Below are 20643 nucleotides of genomic sequence, written 5' to 3'. Positions count from 1 at the left end.
TTATTCCTTGTCGTATAATGCTAAACAGAAGCCGGGCCCGTTGGGCGGCTGTGCTTTGACCCCCCTGGCGATGAGACGGCAGGTGTGTTCCTCTAAGCGATGGCTAGCTTCTGTCAGGTTCGAAGCGGTGTATGCTGACCACAGCTTCTCCGCTGTGGCACTCACCCGTGGAAATATTCTGTTGGACATATTCAGTTTTAATAGTATTCAGACAATGTGAATCTTTTTTGCTTTCGTACAAGACATGTGGGAAGGAAGAGGACGATCGTCGATGACGTACTTACGACCTCGCTCTGGGACTGATATAGCATACAAACATTCCTACCTGATAGTTCAGTTAAAAACTCTGCTTGCAAACTTAATTTGTTATTGAAAACCTCTGTGAATTAAAGTGAGGTAAGACAAACGTTAGGTTAGATTGTTTTAGATGAGGTTAGGCTAGGTGAGGTAAGGTTAGGTTAGATGAGGTTAAATAATGAGAACTGTTACCTGGATACGACATTGACGTCGTCTACGACCTCGCCCCACATGCAGGCCTCGCCCCCCATCACCAGCTTCTGCTGCTCAGGGGTGCCCGGGAAGTCTTGCGGATCGCATCCGTAGAAATCGGACCAGTCTCCCCCGGTGGACAGTTGGTCCAGGTACCAGCAGCTGCTGAGCAGGGCGGGCAGGCCGCTGGCTGTCACCTGCCAGACAACAAATTCATTCAATTGTTTGTGTGTTGAATTTCCAATCTGCAACACTTCAAGCAAGCCTTACCTTGAGTCCCTTGAGCATAAATAACCACTCATCCCTTGAGTATGGCTACAATATTACTAATCAGTAAAGATTCTTTATTCAAATTTAAAATCGTCGAATTCTTTTGGACTTTCTCATTTGCTTTTATTTTTCAATATTATGATACCTACCTGACTGACGAAAGTTTGAAAAAAGAAATGTCATTATTGATATAATGACGATCATTTGGAAAAATTGTGTAATTCCTTATTTTAAATAAAAACAATGTTATAAGGTTTATAATTATATAAGTAGGTATTAAGTACCTACTTACAAATCTTTCAGAGGAAATTTTGGTTTTGATTTATTATTAGAGAAAATTATGAACAACTTTTTTGGATGCGAGGTCTACACCCTATTCTATATAAGTACCTACAAGATTTTAGGCATCTTGCATTTTGACATTTTAGTGCATAATTTACTGCATACGAGTATACTCCGATGTCTCGTAATGGGTAACCGGATAAGCGGAACAGTGACAGAAAAGAACATGATAAAATAATATGTTAGGTTAGGTTATTTTAGTTTAACTTTGATTAGGTTAGGTTTGTTTTTTTTTTAACTTTTCATCAATATCATGTTTTATCACTGATCTATTTTTTCATAGAACCATTGTTTAAAAAAAAACTTACATTCTGCATAAGATCCCACCAATCTTCAGTCCAGATCTGTACCACTGTTCCCTCCGGCAGCTTCACCCCGTTGAGGAATACATCCTGCCACACCACGGAACTGGAGTTCAGCTTGGCCATGACAGCCACTATCTTCTGGGTATACATTTTCTCCAAGGCCTTGTAAGAGACTATGTTGTTGTCGGCCATGTACTTGGTGATATTCGGGTTGGACTCCCTGACATAAAGAATAGTTCAAATGTTTTAGTTTCAGGTCAGGGCTCAGAGTGGGACATCTAGGTCTGCATGCCAGTCGTCTTAGGCGTCGCCCTGGAGCGAGCATTCAATAATCAACACCGCACGTTATCGTTCTCCCAAAACCAGGAACAAAACATCCCTCAGGTTTCCCCGCAACTCGTATTGTACAATAGGATATTATAGCAAGCATTAATTGACTATATGTTGCGTGGTCTGCACTCTCTGCACTGCACCGCATTCAACTACTCTTTAAGGCCCCAGCTACACGTATTGTGGGCACAACGACTGTGGGAGCACCTTATTTAATTGGTGGAGGACGAGAGTTTAAGATGCTAAGTATTTTTAATTATTTTTTTAATATAGATTTTTTCCAAGTTGATAAATTTAAACGATGGGATGTCAAGTAAAAATATGTTTAATTAATAAAATAAATAATAATAAAAATTACTCTAGTGCAGGGTTTTATTTTTAACTTTTTTTTTCTTATTTTCATTTTTTTTAAATTTAATATAGAAAAGTGGGTACAGTGGTGTTAAATAAATTTCATATGGGTACAAAATAATTTTACAATCGCAATCCCACCAAAGAAGAAACTGGTTCTTGTGCTTGGTGAGCGAGTTACACTAATTATAATTATCTATATATGTAGGTGTACATATATAGGATTCTGTTACATACTAAATATTGAGCAATTAAGTGAGTAATTAGATACATATAAATAAAGTAGAGATGAATATAGACTAATAATAAATATAAAGAAAGGGAAAAACAGGAAATAATTTAGTTAATTATTCCTGACAAATATAACTTCAGTTTTAGTTTCAGTTTGTTGATATTTTTTAATTTCTTTATTTCAATCGGAAGGTTGTTAAAATACTTTATTCCTAAATAGATATAGTTGTTTTGCGTTAGATATGGTATTAAATTTCGGTATTTTGATGTTGTATTGATATCTTTTTGATAGGTGGGTTTCAAAGTTTTTGATGATATTATCTATGTAAATTTGGATAATTGCATTTTTCTTGAAGATATCCTCTACTCGAGGCACCCCCTCTGTTAAATATGTGGAGGTTTTATTTAGAATTACTTTGATGATTAGCTTCTGGACCACTTTTATCGGGATTAGAATATTGTTGTATGACCCTCCCCATCCAATGATTCCATATTGAATTAACAACTGGATTAGTGCGTAGTATGCTCTTTTTAAGTTACTGAATCTAAAATATTTCTTAATCTTATGAATATTTAAACACACTTTCTGATACGCTTAACCAATTCACAGATATGGCTCTTGCACTTCGGATGTTGTTCTATTATCACTCCGAGATATTTAATTTCTGGTACTGAGTTCAATATTGAACAGCCTTGGTTACTAATTTATTAATTTGAGAAATGTATGTATTATGTTTTGTTAGTGTTAAATGAGAGAAGATTTGTATCGAACCATTGTTTTAAGGTGTTCATGCTATTACTTGCTTGTTCGTTTACTACATCCCCGTCGATCCCATTCACTATGATAGATGTGTCGTCGGCATATGGTATTATGTTTGGTAGTAGTTTGAAAATATCGTTGACATAAATTATAAATAGTAGGGGGCCTAGGACTGTGCCTTGCGGTATCCCGAAATTACTTATTAGTGGTAGACTAATTGAGTCGTTACTTCATTACTTGGTATCGTTCAAATAAATGACTTTTATCCATATTAGAGCTTTATCGTTTATCCGAATACAATTTAATTTTTTAATAAGTTTATCATGCGAAATATTATCGAAAGCTTTTTTATGATCTATGAAGATTTCGAGACATTTCAAAGATTTGTGTAATGTATCCTGAATTATGTTCAATAATTTGGCGATTGCATCTTGGGTACTTCTATTTTTCATAATTAGAGTCAATGGTGCTGGGAACGACAAATCTAACAAAACCTGACTAATTTTTTACTTACTTTTTTTTTGTAATCACATTAAAAGTTGAATAAAAATATGGCCTCTTGCGAGAACCTAAATGTTTTTCAATTGGGCTAATTTTTTGTAATATATGTGGGTTCACAGACACAACTTTTTTCAACTTGATATTTTTAATTTGCAAAAAAAGTTTTGTTCGATACACCCTATTGCACAGATGTTATACCGTGGTAATAAGTAGATATTTTTACTATTTTGAAATTATGCGCCACTTAAAGTTTACACCGCAGTTTTAAGTCTTTGTAAGGGGCTATTATTTGACAGGAATATGTGACCGATGCTCACCAGCAATCGAAATCGACTTCGTCTCCTCCCAGATGGAAGTAGTTATCGGGGAAGACCTGCGTGACCTCCGTCAGTAGGTCCTCCATGAAGGTGTAGACCTCATCCGACGTGGGGTCGATGGGCCCGAGGTCCCCGTTGGGCACACCGTTGCTGTAGCACTGCGTCAGCAGCGAGGGGTACGCCACACCCCATGACCTGGTATGGGCTAATACACAAAGAGGTTGTCAGTCCCTAAATGTTTTAAACAAGAACTTATGTGAAGTAGAATGGATTATTTACAAGAATCTCATATAAATAACAGGCCAATATGATTCAGTGTCCTGACCTGGGTTGAGGTGGCTTTAGTTATGTGAGTAAGGGGTGAAAAAAAAGAAAATCTATGTGTGGGAACGGGTACAGGTAAGTTGTAGAAGGTCCTATCTGAAGAATTTGGTACATGGGAAATCATCTCTGCGAAGATAATAATAATACAATTTAAACTGATGACAGCTCGCTCTAAAGCGGCCGCTACACTACTCGTTTCGGCGCTTCGACGAAGTCCTCGACGAAGTTAGCCGAAGTCCGAAGTGCGTGCCCACACACTCGTGCAACTTCGCGAGTAGCTCAGTCTCTCGGAGTCCGTGCACTAGGCAACATGGACGTTCAAGTGGCAAATAAAGGATGAAAGTAGATTAAATGCTGTTGAAATGAGATCCCTGAGGCGTATAATAATAATAATAATAATAATTGGATAATTTGTAAAGCGCCGTTTTTGTGAAAAATCACCTCAAGGGCGTATGTGTGGTAAAACCATGTTTGATCGTGTGAGGAATGTGGAGATCCGCAAAGAGTGCAAGGCTGATGTAAGCGTAATGAGTAAGATTAAGTAAGGGACGCTTAGATGGTTTGGGCATGTAGAGCGAATGAGCGAAGATAGGAGTGTGACGGCCGGCATAGTCCAGTGGTAACGCATTGGACTGCCATTCCGAAGGTCGCGGGTTCGAACCCGGCGTGCGCAAATAAATTTTATTTGATTAATTTGTGTTATTTCACAATTAATTAATTAAAATAATATATAGTATATTTGCGGCACGTTCCAGAGTGGAAGATACTACCAGTATCGCCCTGGTGTAAGACCACCATTCAGAATTGAAACGTTGCTCCAAATGGCTTTAGCCGTGTTTAGTGACTAGATCTGAATAGCCAGGTACTTCCCCACCTTCCTCTTTCCCTTCCCCACTTACCTTCAGCCTCACAACATCCCCCAATTGGGGATGCCATAGTCTCACTGGCTCCAGACGGGAGCAGTTGGGACTCTTGTGAGGTATTCACTATAAAAAAAATATAAAAAAAGGAGGATATATGATGCAAATGTGAATGGTAGCAGAAGTCGGGGACGCCCGAGGAAGACATGGCACGATCAAGTGAATCAGATACTCGAGTCGGGCCATGTCAAGAGTCAGAATAATAGAAGAGTATGTATGAGACGATGTATGAATGTGAATGAGGCAAGGAGTGTGTGCCAAGACCGAGTTGTTTGGCGGTCCGTCCTCTCTGCCTACCCCTGCGGGGAAACGGCGTGATGGTTAGTTAGTTATCTTTATAGTCCCTTTCAAATGGGTCCCAAATAACCGCCTCGGATTGGAGTGTTTCTAGAAACAAAAAAATTAGGTCCTGTGACCACAGTGTAGAAGCCATATTTTATTACGTATAGTCACTATGACTCTGCGCACGCACAACCACCAAACACGACGTCTCGAAGCGAACTGAAGTGAACCGAGTAGTGTGGGCAGACACTTCGTGTTCGAACTTCGAGTCCTTTGACTCGGGCGCATTTACCGACAACAATCGGAAGTCGGGCCAAGCGAAGCGAAGATGCCCGAAGCGAAGCGAAGTTCGTGCCCACACTATCGTATTAGGTCAACTTCGATCAACTTCGCGAGTAGTGTAGCTGGGCTTTTATATTGGGAATATTTTCCCTTTTTATATATATATATATATTTTTTATTATTATATATATATTATTTTTTATTTTTTATTTGTATGTTAAAATATTCTTATCTGAATATTAAAAATGGTGTCTAGTTCTTCTTCTGGCCGCTTGATAATAACATTTAAGTTTGCAGGTATTAAAATATTGAAGAAATAAATAAAGCAGTGAAGTCCTTACCAGGTGTGTCAAATTCTGTTATAACGCGGATTCCACGAGCTCGTATTCAATAATTTCCGTGATGTTATCTAAGGAGTACACCAAAAGAGGGTGATAGGCTCCCTTAGCACTGAAAATAGAATACATAGTAAGCCGCATATTTTATTTTTATTTTTATTGTGAAAAACAGTTTACATATAAAACCAATTACATTTTATAATTTGTAGTTAATAGCTTAATTATAATAACATTAATTATATAATATAATAGGTACATTAATAATGACAGGGGCTAAAGAATACCATTATTTCGCTCTTGAAATGATTGAGATTCGATCGAAAAATGTCAATTTCAGAAGAAATGTTTAATATATTGTATATATAGGTAAACAGTGGATGTGACGTGTGAGAAGGTCGACGATGGGGCGAGATAATATGGCGGCATTTTCAAAGGGAAGACGTCCAGAAAAAGTTGGTAAAAATATCTTCCGAGGCCGGATCCCTGGAGACATCTTGACGGAGTGATGGTTCTCCAAACCAAATAGGACAAGGGGCAGACGTGATGAACATTCCGGAATTCAAATATTGTTAGGTTATTTCGCTATCTGGTAATGTTTGTCTATCTTTAAAATGAAATGTTGGTTATTTAAATTAGCGTTCTCATTGATCTACCAAATTGTGTATGAACGATTAATAGGTTCCGTTCACACAACGCGACCCCCGCACAGCGTACAGTGCTGCTACCAACTAGCAAGCAGTGTTGCCAATAAAACCCTTTACAGTCTAGGTTGGGACAATGATGGTATGCCCATGGGGGGATTGCTAGAGAATTTCGGTGAAAAATTATTCCTCATATTATTAGTAATCCGGGGGGGGGGGCTAAAAAAATTCGAAACAAGTTACATAAAGTTTCCGCATTCCACATTTTCTCAGAATATACCAAAAATTTCCTTGGAATATTCCAAATTTCCTGAGAATTTGCGTTATTTTCGTCAACATTTTTTGAATTTCCCCAGATTTTTAGCTTTATCCCTTTCCCTAAAATATATTTTTCTCCCCTATTTTGTATTTAAAAAGGCGTTAGATTACCTAAATAAACGAGCTAAGAAGCTAAACCACTTTTTTGGAGCTGACGGCCACAATTTATCAATTAGAGCTAAATCTAGCTTTAAAAGAACTGTCGGTGGCCGAGTTGACATCGCGCTTGGGTCCCATTCAGGCGTAGTGGGTTCAATTCTCGGCTGGCTAAGTCCTCCATCACAACTCAAGCAACATTTTCAGCTTACTGTGGTGGTAGTAGGAGATTTTCAAATATTGTCAGGTTATTCGTAACCCGGGAATGTTTGTCTTTCTTTTAAAAAAAAAAAAAAGGAACTGAGTTGGCAACACTGGTAGCAAGTGAAATATATACTGGAACCTATGTTCAAAACTATTATGATCACAATTGATGTCATACATTTATATTTACCCTTTTGACCGCTTAATTATTTATTTGCTAGCTTACCAACATTGCCGCGCCTCAGTGCGTCGTGTGGACAGAACCATTAAAAAATAACAATTTTCTAAACTCGGCTCACGAATGAACTGTCTGAATGAATGAGTTCGACAAAGATTGGTTTTAAAATATTGATTGTTATAAACGTGGGTAGGTTTTAACGAAGAAATAAATAAAAATAAAATTTAAATGAGGAACACAGAAGTTCATAAAATGGAAAACAAATATTTTTTTACAATGTACACTTGAATGTGAATTCTTAATGTAGGTAGGTACAGACCTGAGAGAGGGGAACTTGGCGCTCTGGTAGGGGAAGCTCTGGTCATCGACGATGTGCCAATGTAAGACGTTGAGCTTGTTGTACACCATCCCGTCCAGCACGGTCCTGATGGACTTCAGCGAGAGGAAGTGGCGGCTGGTGTCCAGCAAGAGACCGCGGTGAGTGTATCGGGGGAAGTCAACGATGGACGTGGTGTTAATCAACAGTTCCTGCATAACATGAACGGTTCCAGAATAGAATGGTAAATACTTTCTACTATAGAGTAAGTACAGAAAAGTTCTAAACGTTGCTTGGAATGACTTTAGCCGTATTTGGTGACCAGATCAATAGTCATGTACTCCCCACCTTCTATCTCCTTCTCCTCCCCATTTCCTTCAACCTCATAACATATTGCGGTGCGGTATTCAACAAAAATATAAAGGGCCACAATGTTTTTGTTTTTCGTGGCCGATGGAAAAAAAAACCGACCGAATGCTTTTGTTTTTGTCTGATGTTTTGAAAACATTTGGTCGCTGGAGACCCGACCTAGTTTAAATCTTACAATTCGTAATAGTTTTACAATAATATTGATGTTTATTTTATTTTTATTTCTCTACCCTATCGGTACGCGGGACATAAGCCAAGGGTCCCCGGCCAGAGGGTGTCCCGGAACTCATGCCCATAGACAGGGCCACCATGATGGGGATATAGGTACATACCTACAATAAAATTTCACTTGAAACATAACAAGTCATAACAATAATATTGTTCTCATGCGCGACTTTACATTACGTTATGTATGTAATAAATTTGATGAGCTTAGTGCCAGATAAAGGCCTAACGCATCGTCTATGACAGGGCCAGATATCCGCTTAGACTTGCAACGATGGAGGACTTAGCTAACGTTAGATTGGACTTGCGACGCCTGTGTGAAAATCCTACTCATTTGTTCACCCAGCTACTAGCCGGTTAAGCTGATATATTTTAAAGAGTTCCGTTTTAAACAACACTAAAAGATTTATATTTCACAAATTATAATCATTATTCTGCTGATGCAACCACATCTGATTTCTCAATACGTTTAAAAGTGATTGATTTTTTTTTTTAATTACAAATAATTGTAATCCTTTCTTCTCTCCAAATAAGAATCCAATCGGGCCTTAAATTGGTTTATATTAGTAGAACCGATGACATGTTGTGGAAGTTTGTTCCATGCAAACACTACTTTATTTGAAAGGAAGTGTTTCTTAGGATTGGATGACATGCTGTGGAAGTTTGTTCCATGCAAACACTACTCTATTTAAAAGGAAGTGTTTCTTAGGATTGGATGACATGCTGTGGAAGTTTGTTCCATGCAAACACTACTCTATTTAAAAGGAAGTGTTTCTTAGGATTGGATGACATGCTGTGGAAGTTTGTTCCATGCAAACACTACTCTATTTAAAAGGAAGTGTTTCTTAGGATTGGATGACATGCTGTGGAAGTTTGTTCCATGCAAACACTACTCTATTTAAAAGGAAGTGTTTCTTAGGATTGGATGACATGTTGTGGAAGTTTGTTCCATGCAAACACTACTTTATTTGAAAGGAAGTGTTTCTTAGGATTGGATGACATGCTGTGGAAGTTTGTTCCATGCAAACACTACTCTATTTAAAAGGAAGTATTTCTTAGGATTGGATGACATGCTGTGGAAGTTTGTTGCATGCAAACACTACTCTATTTAAAAGGAAGTATTTCTTAGGATTGGATGACATGCTGTGGAAGTTTGTTCCATGCAAACACTACTCTATTTAAAAGGAAGTATTTCTTAGGATTGGATGACATGCTGTGGAAGTTTGTTCCATGCAAACACTACTCTATTTAAAAGGAAGTGTTTCTTAGGATTGGATGACATGCTGTGGAAGTTTGTTCCATGCAAACACTACTCTATTTAAAAGGAAGTGTTTCTTAGGATTGGATAACATGCTGTGGAAGTTTGTTCCATGCAAACACTACTCTATTTAAAAGGAAGTGTTTCTTAGGATTGGATGACATGCTGTGGAAGTTTGTTCCATGCAAACACCACTCTATTTAAAAGGAAGTGTTTCTTAGGATTGGATGACATGCTGTGGAAGTTTGTTCCATGCAAACACTACTCTATTTAAAAGGAAGTGTTTCTTAGGATTGGATGACATGTTTTTTTTTTTTTTTTTTTTTTTTTATATTTAGACGCCGTAAAAGGCTTTTACAATATACATGAGTTATGTTTACAGTGGTTCACAGGAGCGAAACAGTATTATGTTAAACAGAATAATTACTGAGAAATTATGTTGAAAATTAAACAAGAATAACATCTGGTATACATAGGTACAATAGCATTTTTATTTTCAATCCGTACAGTAATTTAGTATTGAGGTTATTGTTACCTTCAATATTGGATTTGGTTGAATTTGCTGAGAACTAAGAGTTAGCTCTATTGAAACAGGGCTGTCAGTAAGACATCTCATAACAATTTTGGGAAAAATTATAGTTTTGATTAAGTATATAAAATTATTAGATAACACTCTTCTGTCTGATATCTGATGTAAGTGCATAGTTTAGGTTCTGTGATAACTTATGGATAGAATGGTATTATGCCTAATAACTTTGATAATTACGACAGAGGTATGTTATTATAGCCTTCTTATAACTATATTCCGTGCAGTTGAACACATCTACTACTTCTGAGAAAGCATTGCCAACTGCATGCAATCTAGGTATAAGCGAGTTTCTAAATGACTCAGTCCTGATATTGTTATTGAAATTAAAAAGAATTTTGGATCGAGTGGTTCTAGTGGGTATATGGAAGGTAATTAGGCTTAATATATCAGGGCTGTCTATAATACCATTGACAATTTTAAAAATAAAAGTCAAATCGGAAATAAGTCTTCTATCTGAGAGTTTAAGTAAGTTTAATTCTTTCATCAAGTGATTGTAATTTATTGATTCTATAGGTAGACCGAGTTTATAGTTAATGTATCTTAGGAATTTATGCTGAATTTTTTCAATAGAGTCGGAGTGGATTTTAAAGTAAGGACACCAAATAGGAGAATTATATTCGATTTGACTTCGAACAAGTGAGGAATATAAGATTTTTAGTGTTGAAATATTTTTAAAGTCTCTGCCATTTCGGAGAATGAAGCCGAGCATTTTAGTCCTTTGTTGGTGACTGTTTATACATGTGAAAGAAAGTTAAATTTTGAATCGAAAATAATGCCGAGATCGTTAATTTCACTTACAGAGGCGAGAGAAACATTATTAATTTTGTATTGATAGTTAAGGGGTTGTGTTGTTCTAAAAAATCTTATAATGTGGCATTTACTAATATTGAGATAAAGTTTGTTAGTTTTGCACCAATCTTGAAGTTTATTTAAATTTAATTGAATTTGAATACAGTCATTTATTGTTTTTATAATTTTAAATAGTTTAAGGTCATCGGCAAAAAGTAGCACTTCAACATTTTTATCAAATACAGTAACAATATCGTTTATGAAAAGGAGAAACAGTATTGGGCCTAAATGTGACCCTTGGGGTACACCGCTAGTAGCTATGAATTTGTGTGAAAGGTTAGAATTATTTTTTACTTGTAGATTTCTATTTGTTAAGTAGCTTTTTATCCATTCCAATAGTTTACCCTCAATTCCGATTTGACTAAGTTTATTAAGAAGAATTTTATGGTTAACTTTGTCAAACGCTTTTACAAAGTCTGTATATATTGAGTCGACTTGGGTTTTGTTTTCGAGTGAACATGCTATAAAATTTTCATATAAGGAGAGATTTGTTAGTGTGGATCTGCCTGGCATAAATCCATGTTGATTAGTTACAATGATGTTGTTAATATGTATGGAGATTTTATCGAGGATAAGTTTTTCAAACAGTTTGGGGATAGTTGAGAGCATGCAGATGGGTCGGTAATTAGTGACATCATGAATATCGCCTTTTTTAAATACAGGTGTTAGATAGCAATTTTTCCATAGGTCGGGGAAGCATCCAGAATTTAATGATTGGTTAAATATATGACATAGTGGATTGGCTATTATTGATGCACAGTTAATTAGAAAGGCAGGACTAATTTTGTCAGGACCCGCTTTTTTCTTTAAGTCGAGTGTTTTTATTTTGCGTATAACATCAGGAACATTTATATGTAAAGCGGGAATGTGGACCGATTCCTTTGGATGAAAGGGTGGAAGTTGAACATTTGGGATATCATTATCGTAAACATTTTTGAAGAAGTCGGCAAATAAATTAACGATGTCATTAGTATCACTACTACTTTTCCCTTCGAAATACATGTATGTTGGTAGGCTAGGTTTGTTTTTTCTTAGTGAGTTTACATGTGTAAAAAAGTTTTTGGTATTTGAAGGAATAGACTTTTCTGTGTTGAGTATGTATGTTTGATATAATTTTTTGGAGAGCTTTTTACAGTCAGTTCTATATTTATGAAATATTTTGTAGTCTGAGATAGAGTTGCTCTCTTTGAAATTTTTGTGCCAGATTTTTTTGTTAATTATTAAGTGTTTTAAGTCATTATTAAACCATTTGGGGAACTTTGATGGTTTGAATTGAATTAAGGGAACATATTTTTCAATAGCCGTGTTGATGATGGAGTAAAAAGATTCAAGATTTTGGTTAACATTTGTGTTTTTGTCTAAAAAGGACCAGTCTGTACTTTCTAAGTATTTTGTTATGAGTGGATAATCTGCCCTTGCAAAATTGTATGAATATTTAGGAACACTATTAGATGTTGTGGAAGTTTGTTCCATGCAAACACTACTTTATTTGAAAGGAAGTGTTTCTTAGGATTGGATGACATGCTGTGGAAGTTTGTTCCATGCAAACACTACTCTATTTAAAAGGAAGTGTTTCTTAGGATTGGATGACATGCTGTGGAAGTTTGTTCCATGCAAACACTACTTTATTTGAAAGGAAGTGTTTCTTAGGATTGGATGACATGCTGTGGAAGTTTGTTCCATGCAAACACTACTCTATTTAAAAGGAAGTGTTTCTTAGGATTGGATGACATGCTGTGGAAGTTTGTTGCATGCAAACACTACTCTATTTAAAAGGAAGTGTTTCTTAGGATTGGATGACATGCTGTGGAAGTTTGTTCTATGCAAACACTACTCTATTTAAAAGGAAGTGTTTCTTAGGATTGGATGACATGCTGTGGAAGTTTGTTTCATGCAAACACTACTCTATTTAAAAGGAAGTGTTTCTTAGGATTGGATGACATGCTGTGGAAGTTTGTTCCATGCAAACACTACTCTATTTAAAAGGAAGTGTTTCTTAGGATTGGATGACATGTTGTGGAAGTTTGTTCCATGCAAACACTACTTTATTTGAAAGGAAGTGTTTCTTAGGATTGGATGACATGCTGTGGAAGTTTGTTCCATGCAAACACTACTCTATTTAAAAGGAAGTGTTTCTTAGGATTGGATGACATGCTGTGGAAGTTTGTTTCATGCAAACACTACTCTATTTAAAAGGAAGTGTTTCTTAGGATTGGATGACATGCTGTGGAAGTTTGTTCCATGCAAACACTACTCTATTTAAAAGGAAGTGTTTCTTAGGATTGGATGACATGCTGTGGAAGTTTGTTCCATGCAAACACTACTTTATTTGAAAGGAAGTGTTTCTTAGGATTGGATGACATGCTGTGGAAGTTTGTTCCATGCAAACACTACTCTATTTAAAAGGAAGTGTTTCTTAGGATTGGATGACATGCTGTGGAAGTTTGTTCCATGCAAACACTACTCTATTTAAAAGGAAGTGTTTCTTAGGATTGGATGACATGCTGTGGAAGTTTGTTCCATGCAAACACTACTCTATTTAAAAGGAAGTGTTTCTTAGGATTGGATGACATGCTGTGGAAGTTTGTTTCATGCAAACACTACTCTATTTAAAAGGAAGTGTTTCTTAGGATTGGATGACATGCTGTGGAAGTTTGTTCCATGCAAACACTACTCTATTTAAAAGGAAGTGTTTCTTAGGATTGGATGACATGCTGTGGAAGTTTGTTCCATGCAAACACTACTCTATTTAAAAGGAAGTGTTTCTTAGGATTGGATGACATGCTGTGGAAGTTTGTTCTATGCAAACACTACTCTATTTAAAAGGAAGTGTTTCTTAGGATTGGATTGCAAAAGGTGTTGTTATTATTTTTTAGTATCAACGGAGATTTATATTTTTGTTGTTGGTGAAGACTTCTTGTATGCAAGGTGCTACTATAATGTCCAGATAAAATTTTGAATGTCTCAATCAAGTCACCCGTTTCTCTTCTTTCAATGAAATTCTGGATATTTTTGGATAAAAACTATTGTAGACTTTTCGAAAAAAAAAATCGAAAGCATTTATTGGATTGCCCTCTTGCTGACTGCTTTGGGTTTTAGATCCGCCCCTGCCCGGATGAAAATAATTTCCCTCAGGGCCTATGTTGTTGTTCATGACCCATTTTCACTCCTTCCTCTCCTCAAAAAGACCCTCCACACAGCATCCCCAAAGGTGACATAGGCCCTGAGGGGAATTTTTTCATCAGGGCCTCCTGTGTGGAGCTAATGTAAAAAAAAACAAAGTTCCTCGGAGCATCTTCCATGTTTTTATTTAGCTATACAAAAATTACATTTTTATATCTGGTATAAACCTATAAGTTTTTAATTATTTCTATTTCATTAAGGACACTTTACAATACATCTAAAACTTAATCTTTATAGTATTTAGGCATAATACACGAAAAGAAAATAAAATAACCCACAGTAAAACCGGTAGAACAAGGACAGCATACCTACCTGACACATGTAAAACCAGTAGAACAAGGATAGCATACCTACCTGACACATGTAAAATCAGTAGACCAAGGACAGCATACCTACCTGACACATGTAAAACCAGTAGAACAAGGACAGCATACCTACCTGACACCTATGCTCTAAGGATTGCAAACCGTTTGTTAAGAAGTTATATGGCGAAAGGCTATTAAAGATTACACTCATTTATCAGATAAATAAAAATAATATTTATTTGTCACTGTGAGTAGTTCTTACATATTATCCACTCGAATTACGAATACACGTTTAAAAATATGTACACAGTGTATTGATCAGTATTTAGGACAGACAATATTGACCTTAAACCCGTTGAACTTAAGGGCCAGATAACGGATAAGTGTTATGTTTATTGACACAGAATTTGGAGTAATTATAAGGCAAATAATTGCTGAATGTGAATACAATAAGTGACTTATTTATTTTGATACAACACAAGGCAGATAAATAATATATTGTTAAATCCCCACTCAACAACCACTTTAGTTTAATATTCACTGCGGGCGTCGACCTACTTCCATTTCAACACAATTTATGCTCAGTGGAAAACTCTGAAGAGTTGATACATTGATGTTGTATTTAGTCAATGGGTTCACAGCTATATTAAAATAAAAGTGGCAAGTGTTGTCACCAATTACCTGGAAACAAACAATAAATATATATTATACAGATACCTACACCTACCTTCCAGTTTTTATTAAAATACTGAGACTTTTATATGCGAGTACCGCACAAATGGGATATAATATGTTCTGAGGTCGAAGCAGCGATGTAATGTCTATGGAAATTTCCCTAGATCTAGGGAAGATAAATATTTTTGAGAGAAAAGGTAAATATTCAAATTTAAATTGTGGGGATTAATTCTTCTCTGAAATGCTGTAGCCACTCCCCCAGGGCTGGACCTGAGTCAAACAGCGCCTGGCGCGAGTATATTTTTTACACCTCTTGTCAAAACCAGAAGACGCCTAGGTAGGTGATCACTGTAATCAATAATATTCGGATGATTTGTGTAGTGCCGTGTCTGAGAAAAATAATCTCAAGAACGATGTGTTAGGACAGTTAACTCCCCCCCTTCATGGATTCGAAAACATTGTGGGGAATCGTATACTGTGCACTCGAGAGTACCTGACATAAACTCATTCTAAAACCTAAGGAACGCAAGTTGACATGTGTTTTACGTAAATCTTCATAATCGAGGTATTTACCAATTTCAAATAATTTGAATATAAAAATCTAGATAAAAATGTATCCATGTTAAAGTAGATGATCTACTGCATTCTCGATTTATGTCGATTAAGGGAGAGGACTTAATTTAACGAAAAATCATCGGCGAATAAATCACAGTTTAGTTTTGACCCAAGGTCATTTATGAATATTAGAAAAAGTAAAGGGCCAAGATTTGATCCCTGTGGTTCACCAGAAGTTACAAAAAATATAGGGGATAAATCCTATCCATTTAAATGAAATTTAGATTGTTTTAAAAATAGATTTAAATAATATTTTCTTTTATACTTTTACCTTATTTACATGTAAAAAAATATTAAAAATTGTTATCTACCAGTCAATCAGTGAGAAATAGTTAGGATGCAGGCGAATTCTCAAGTTATTGTTTTACAAAATTATCTTTTAAGTAGATACGAGTAGGAACGTACTTTCAGTAAGGCCCTTGATTATAATGAGGGAAGTAGCAGGAATTCAAATATTGTCAGGGTATAAGTTATTTGTAAGTAATCCGGGAAAGTTTATCCATCTTAAAAAAAAGATACAAAAAATTAAAAGAATCGACAGAAGTGAGTTCTAAACAAATTTGAAAGAAAACCGGTGTTGCTAATAGCTAATACCTTTCGACTCCCAGACCCCAGGAAGGCCAATGAAATTGTTTATCCGTTTAAGAAAGGATTTCAATATTTTAATTTTTTTGATCAAATTCAAAAGAAAATTTAAAAAATATTTTTTCTTTCAGTATCGAGTATCGCCCTTGAGAAAGATCACCATTAAAAATTTAAATTTAAGAAATTTATTTATTTATGATTTAGCCCTATTTGGCGACTAGATCTGAAGAGCAAGGTACTTACTTCCCAGCCTTCCCCTTTCCCTTCTCATTCCCTTCACCATTCAATCATTCTCACAACGTACCCCAATTGGGGATTCCATAGTCCCACTTACTTTCTCCGAATAATTGGGACTCTTGTGCGGTATTCACATAAAAATATGAAATTTTTATTTAAAAAGGTATATTAGCGATATTTCCCGTACCTGGTTTATTATTTAGATCGTTAAAAAATATCCAAGTAATAAAAAATTTAATTGAATATGTAATAAATATGATTTATGTTTAAGAACAAAGAAAACATGTTTTTTAAAATACGTAGTCAAGGCAGAGGGAAAACATTGGAGATAAGAAGAAATACGATAACACTGCAAAATGTTGACCGCTTTGCTTGGAATGGCCGAAAATTCGGGTTACCGATCTATCTATTGGCAAATAAATGTTTTATTATTGTAATTATTATTATAACCAAAATGTTATCTGTGTATGAATTTATATCATTCCATTTATAGAAGTAGAAGAAGAACTGGGAAGACAGCCGAATGCAAAAAAAATAAATTCTAAATGGAAAACAACGACTGCATGTGATTCGAAATTTCGATTCGTGATTTCGTACATGGTGAATGTCTTCTCGCAAAATGACGCAAATGAATCATCGCAATACCATACACCATTGTGCAAACAACATGGAAAGAAATAATCCATTTCGGGGAAGAGAGAATGCTGAAAAATACCAATCTAACAGCTTTTCAAGTATTGATCGTCTCGAGTGATTCAAAAAGTCGTCGTTTCGACAATTCCTCACCGGTTGCCGCACGTGTAATGTAAATATCATTTCTAAAGTCAGTGTGAATATGCTGTAATTGATTCAATGGCCACGGGTTAAACCGCCACATCTGTACCTACGTCATCTACATCAGACCAAACACCTGAACAAAATTTGTTCGAGCGCCAAATCATGAAATTGCATTTCGTCGTAAATTTTTGGTATTCAATCGGACGCACTTTTTTCCAAATCTAAAGCCGGGAATACACATGCCTGTAGCTGGCACACTTGCATGCAAGCTCCTTGCACATGCCAGCTACTATCATGTGTATACGCTAACTTGCATGCCTGTACCTGCCTTGCAAGTAGATTGCACAACATTTGATTTACTGGCATGCAAGTTGAGGGAGGGGACGAGGGGGGCTATGAAACCGGCATGTGTGAACGTCGCGACAGGTAGGGGCATGCCAGTAGCTTTTCTCTCATTAAATTAGCCACACATTGTACTGCCAATTACAATACGATGATATTTAATTCACTTCGAATGTTTTCCATTGCCAAAAAGCTTGAGACTACTCAGTCTCAGAGTGATTTGAGACACGTACTGTCTAGTGACTGGCATGTGTATACGTCTTGCAAATACAGGCATGCAAGGACGCAACTTGCATGCAAGTTTAACTTGCATGTGTATTCTCATTGCGCCAGTAACTTGTACATGCCATTAACATGCATGCAAGCTACTGTTCCATTTTACAGGCATGTGTATCGCCGCCTTAACATGTCTTGCAGATTCGGATGAGCAGATTATGCATAAAAGAAATGACCACTTGGGATTTGCCGTAGCAAAACGTGACGTAAGTAAGTGCAACCGGACTACTAGCCACGAGCCCAGAGATTCACTCTCACTGAGGAATTACTTTGACATAACCAATTTTTGGGACCTTCCATCCAAGATTCCGCCCGGTTTTCGGTTGTGACTACAATTTAACTCTGGTTTAATGAACTGAGATTCGCTTTGAACCTAGGTGCCATTTTAAAACTTGTTACTGATTGTGTGAAAATTACCCAGATATAACAAAAAATATTTTAATGATAATTAAATTGGATAATTTATATAGCGCCATTATTGTAAAAAATATTAAATTATAATTTAAAAATGGAACTGCTTTGTCAAGAGGGAATTCAAACTATCGCGTGATTGAATTGCAGAAAAGGAAAAAAGTCACTGCATTTCCCTGTCAGTCACTTTCTATCTGTATGACGGCACCCATATTGTGTACAAGATACAAGAATTATATTGGGTAATGCAAATTTTCGAACAATCAATAAATTATATTGTATTGAAACACTATTTTTTCTGTTACATAATAATTTTGGGGTGATAAGTAATAAGTTGGAGATTGTCTGATTTATATGTTAGAAAAGTATTATAAATCTACAGTTTTATTCCGAGATCGATGGAATTTCGCACACATTTTGACCTTCAAAACATGAGATTTTGTGAAACTACCCTATCGTTTTTTCCTCTAAAAAGAATTTTGATGGAATTTTCCACACTTGACGTTGAAAATAATAGGAAAATTACTGTCTACGTTATACTACGTATTTCGAAAAACTCAAACAGGAACATAAGGTAGTACGATAATAATTATAAAAATTGATAGATAAATAAAAAACCCAACCCGAAATTTGAAGGTCTCGAGTGAAAGGGAGAGTCTCTCCCCTTCGTAGTATGTCTGTGTCTGCGGCTTGGGCCAGACCTCTCCCTGCGTGGGGACGAACCTGGGCCCAGGGTGTTCGATGTAACCAGAGCACGTGGCCACGGCCATCACCAGCAGCGCTGCTTTCAATACTGCCATGGTCTCTACAACAAAACGGAGTTCTTCATTCTCCACCGACAACAAATCAAAAATACTAAACTTACATAAATTCTTAATATTTTTTTTAGAACACATTAAACTCTGGGAAAAATAATATCCTTCGGGTCCTGGGTCGTCTTTGTGGATTCAATTAATTTATTAATTTTAAAAACGTTACACAATATTCGTTTTAAAGCGATTTTAAATAATTTTTGATTAACATAAATATAGATAATGGGAATATCAACTAAATATCAATATCAGCTTCATTCATTGATGCTAAAAATGTCGATATCCGAATAGATTCTGTTCAACAGCAAGATTGCTCTCCCCACCGGCATGACCTGCAGGCAAATTAGTTCTGCAGGCCGGGAAATAGTCTTAGTTGTTGCTGACGGAGATAAACATCGGGAACATAGAAATGAATGCTCTCCACGAAGACCGAGTTTTAAAACCAACCACAATTCTGTCTGAAAAAATGTGTATCAATGTGTACATCCCTCCTGATCCGAAGATGGTTCATTTCGAGCATACCCAAAAGAAAGTCGGCAGGATAGAGCCACGGGTAGTAGCAATTCTCCTTCATGTAGAGAAATCGCAGGAATTATGGGGATGGCATGTGAGGAGTCTTTTCAAGGAAAAATAAGGAGACGATGTTCTAAAAGGTATAAAGGGTGGGAAGGTAAGGTAGTTATGTCCAGGAGAGACGGTCGAGAGGGTCTTGCTTAAGATATAAAAGGGTCTCCTTCAACAGGCTTCTCCTTATTCGGCCGGCCATGCAGTTGGCAGAGGTGTTGGTTATCCAATTAATTGTTCCCGGGGCGGCATTGAATAAGATTCTAATCAACAAAGTTGATCAAATTTTTAGTTACAGCGGGTTCAGACGTTTCAATTTTAGTTGTTCAACTCGACACTTGAAAGCATATTGACCAGCGTGAACACTTTTTTTAACAAAGTTGATGAAGTTTGTAGTTATAGCGGGATCAAACGTTTCAATTTTATTCGATCAAATTTTAATGATTTCAAGATTTCTAACTAAAAACTTGAACAACTTTGTCGAAAGAAGGTTCACAATTGTTAATATACTTTCAAGTGACGAGTTGATCAACTAAAACGAGAAGAGCGATTGAAATTTCATTGAGAGAGATATTTACGTCAGCCAAGTTGCTCTCTAGTAGGAGCCGACTGATACCATTATAAACAATTACTGAATTATCTATCAGTAAGATAAGTACTTAATTTCTCTCGCTTATGATGGGCGCCTAAACATAAATGTATTTATTTTAAAGTGGTAACGAAATACAATAAAGATTGTTTGGTGCTTATCGTAGTTGACTTTTACAAAACGCTAA

General features: G+C 36.3%; 1 protein-coding gene across 1 annotated transcript; it reads right to left on the bottom strand.

Annotated features, from left to right (window-relative positions):
* Nucleotides 1-19291, bottom strand: LOC149418318 (beta-hexosaminidase subunit alpha-like). The gene is given in 9 exon segments (XM_089639089.1): nucleotides 1-178; nucleotides 490-686; nucleotides 1410-1626; nucleotides 3897-4101; nucleotides 6046-6087; nucleotides 6090-6154; nucleotides 7799-8007; nucleotides 8395-8496; nucleotides 19115-19291. Coding segments are annotated over 9 exon segments (1392 nt in total).
* Between the last annotated feature and the right edge of the window lie 1352 nt (nucleotides 19292-20643).

Source organism: Hesperophylax consimilis, chromosome 13 (genome assembly GCF_061612785.1).
Source record: "Hesperophylax consimilis isolate HC1 chromosome 13, BYU_Hcon_1.0, whole genome shotgun sequence".
NCBI classification, from domain to species: Eukaryota; Metazoa; Arthropoda; class Insecta; order Trichoptera; family Limnephilidae; genus Hesperophylax; species Hesperophylax consimilis.
The sequence above is the reverse complement of the archived record's forward strand: the minus strand, read 5'-3'. Positions and strand labels throughout refer to the sequence as shown.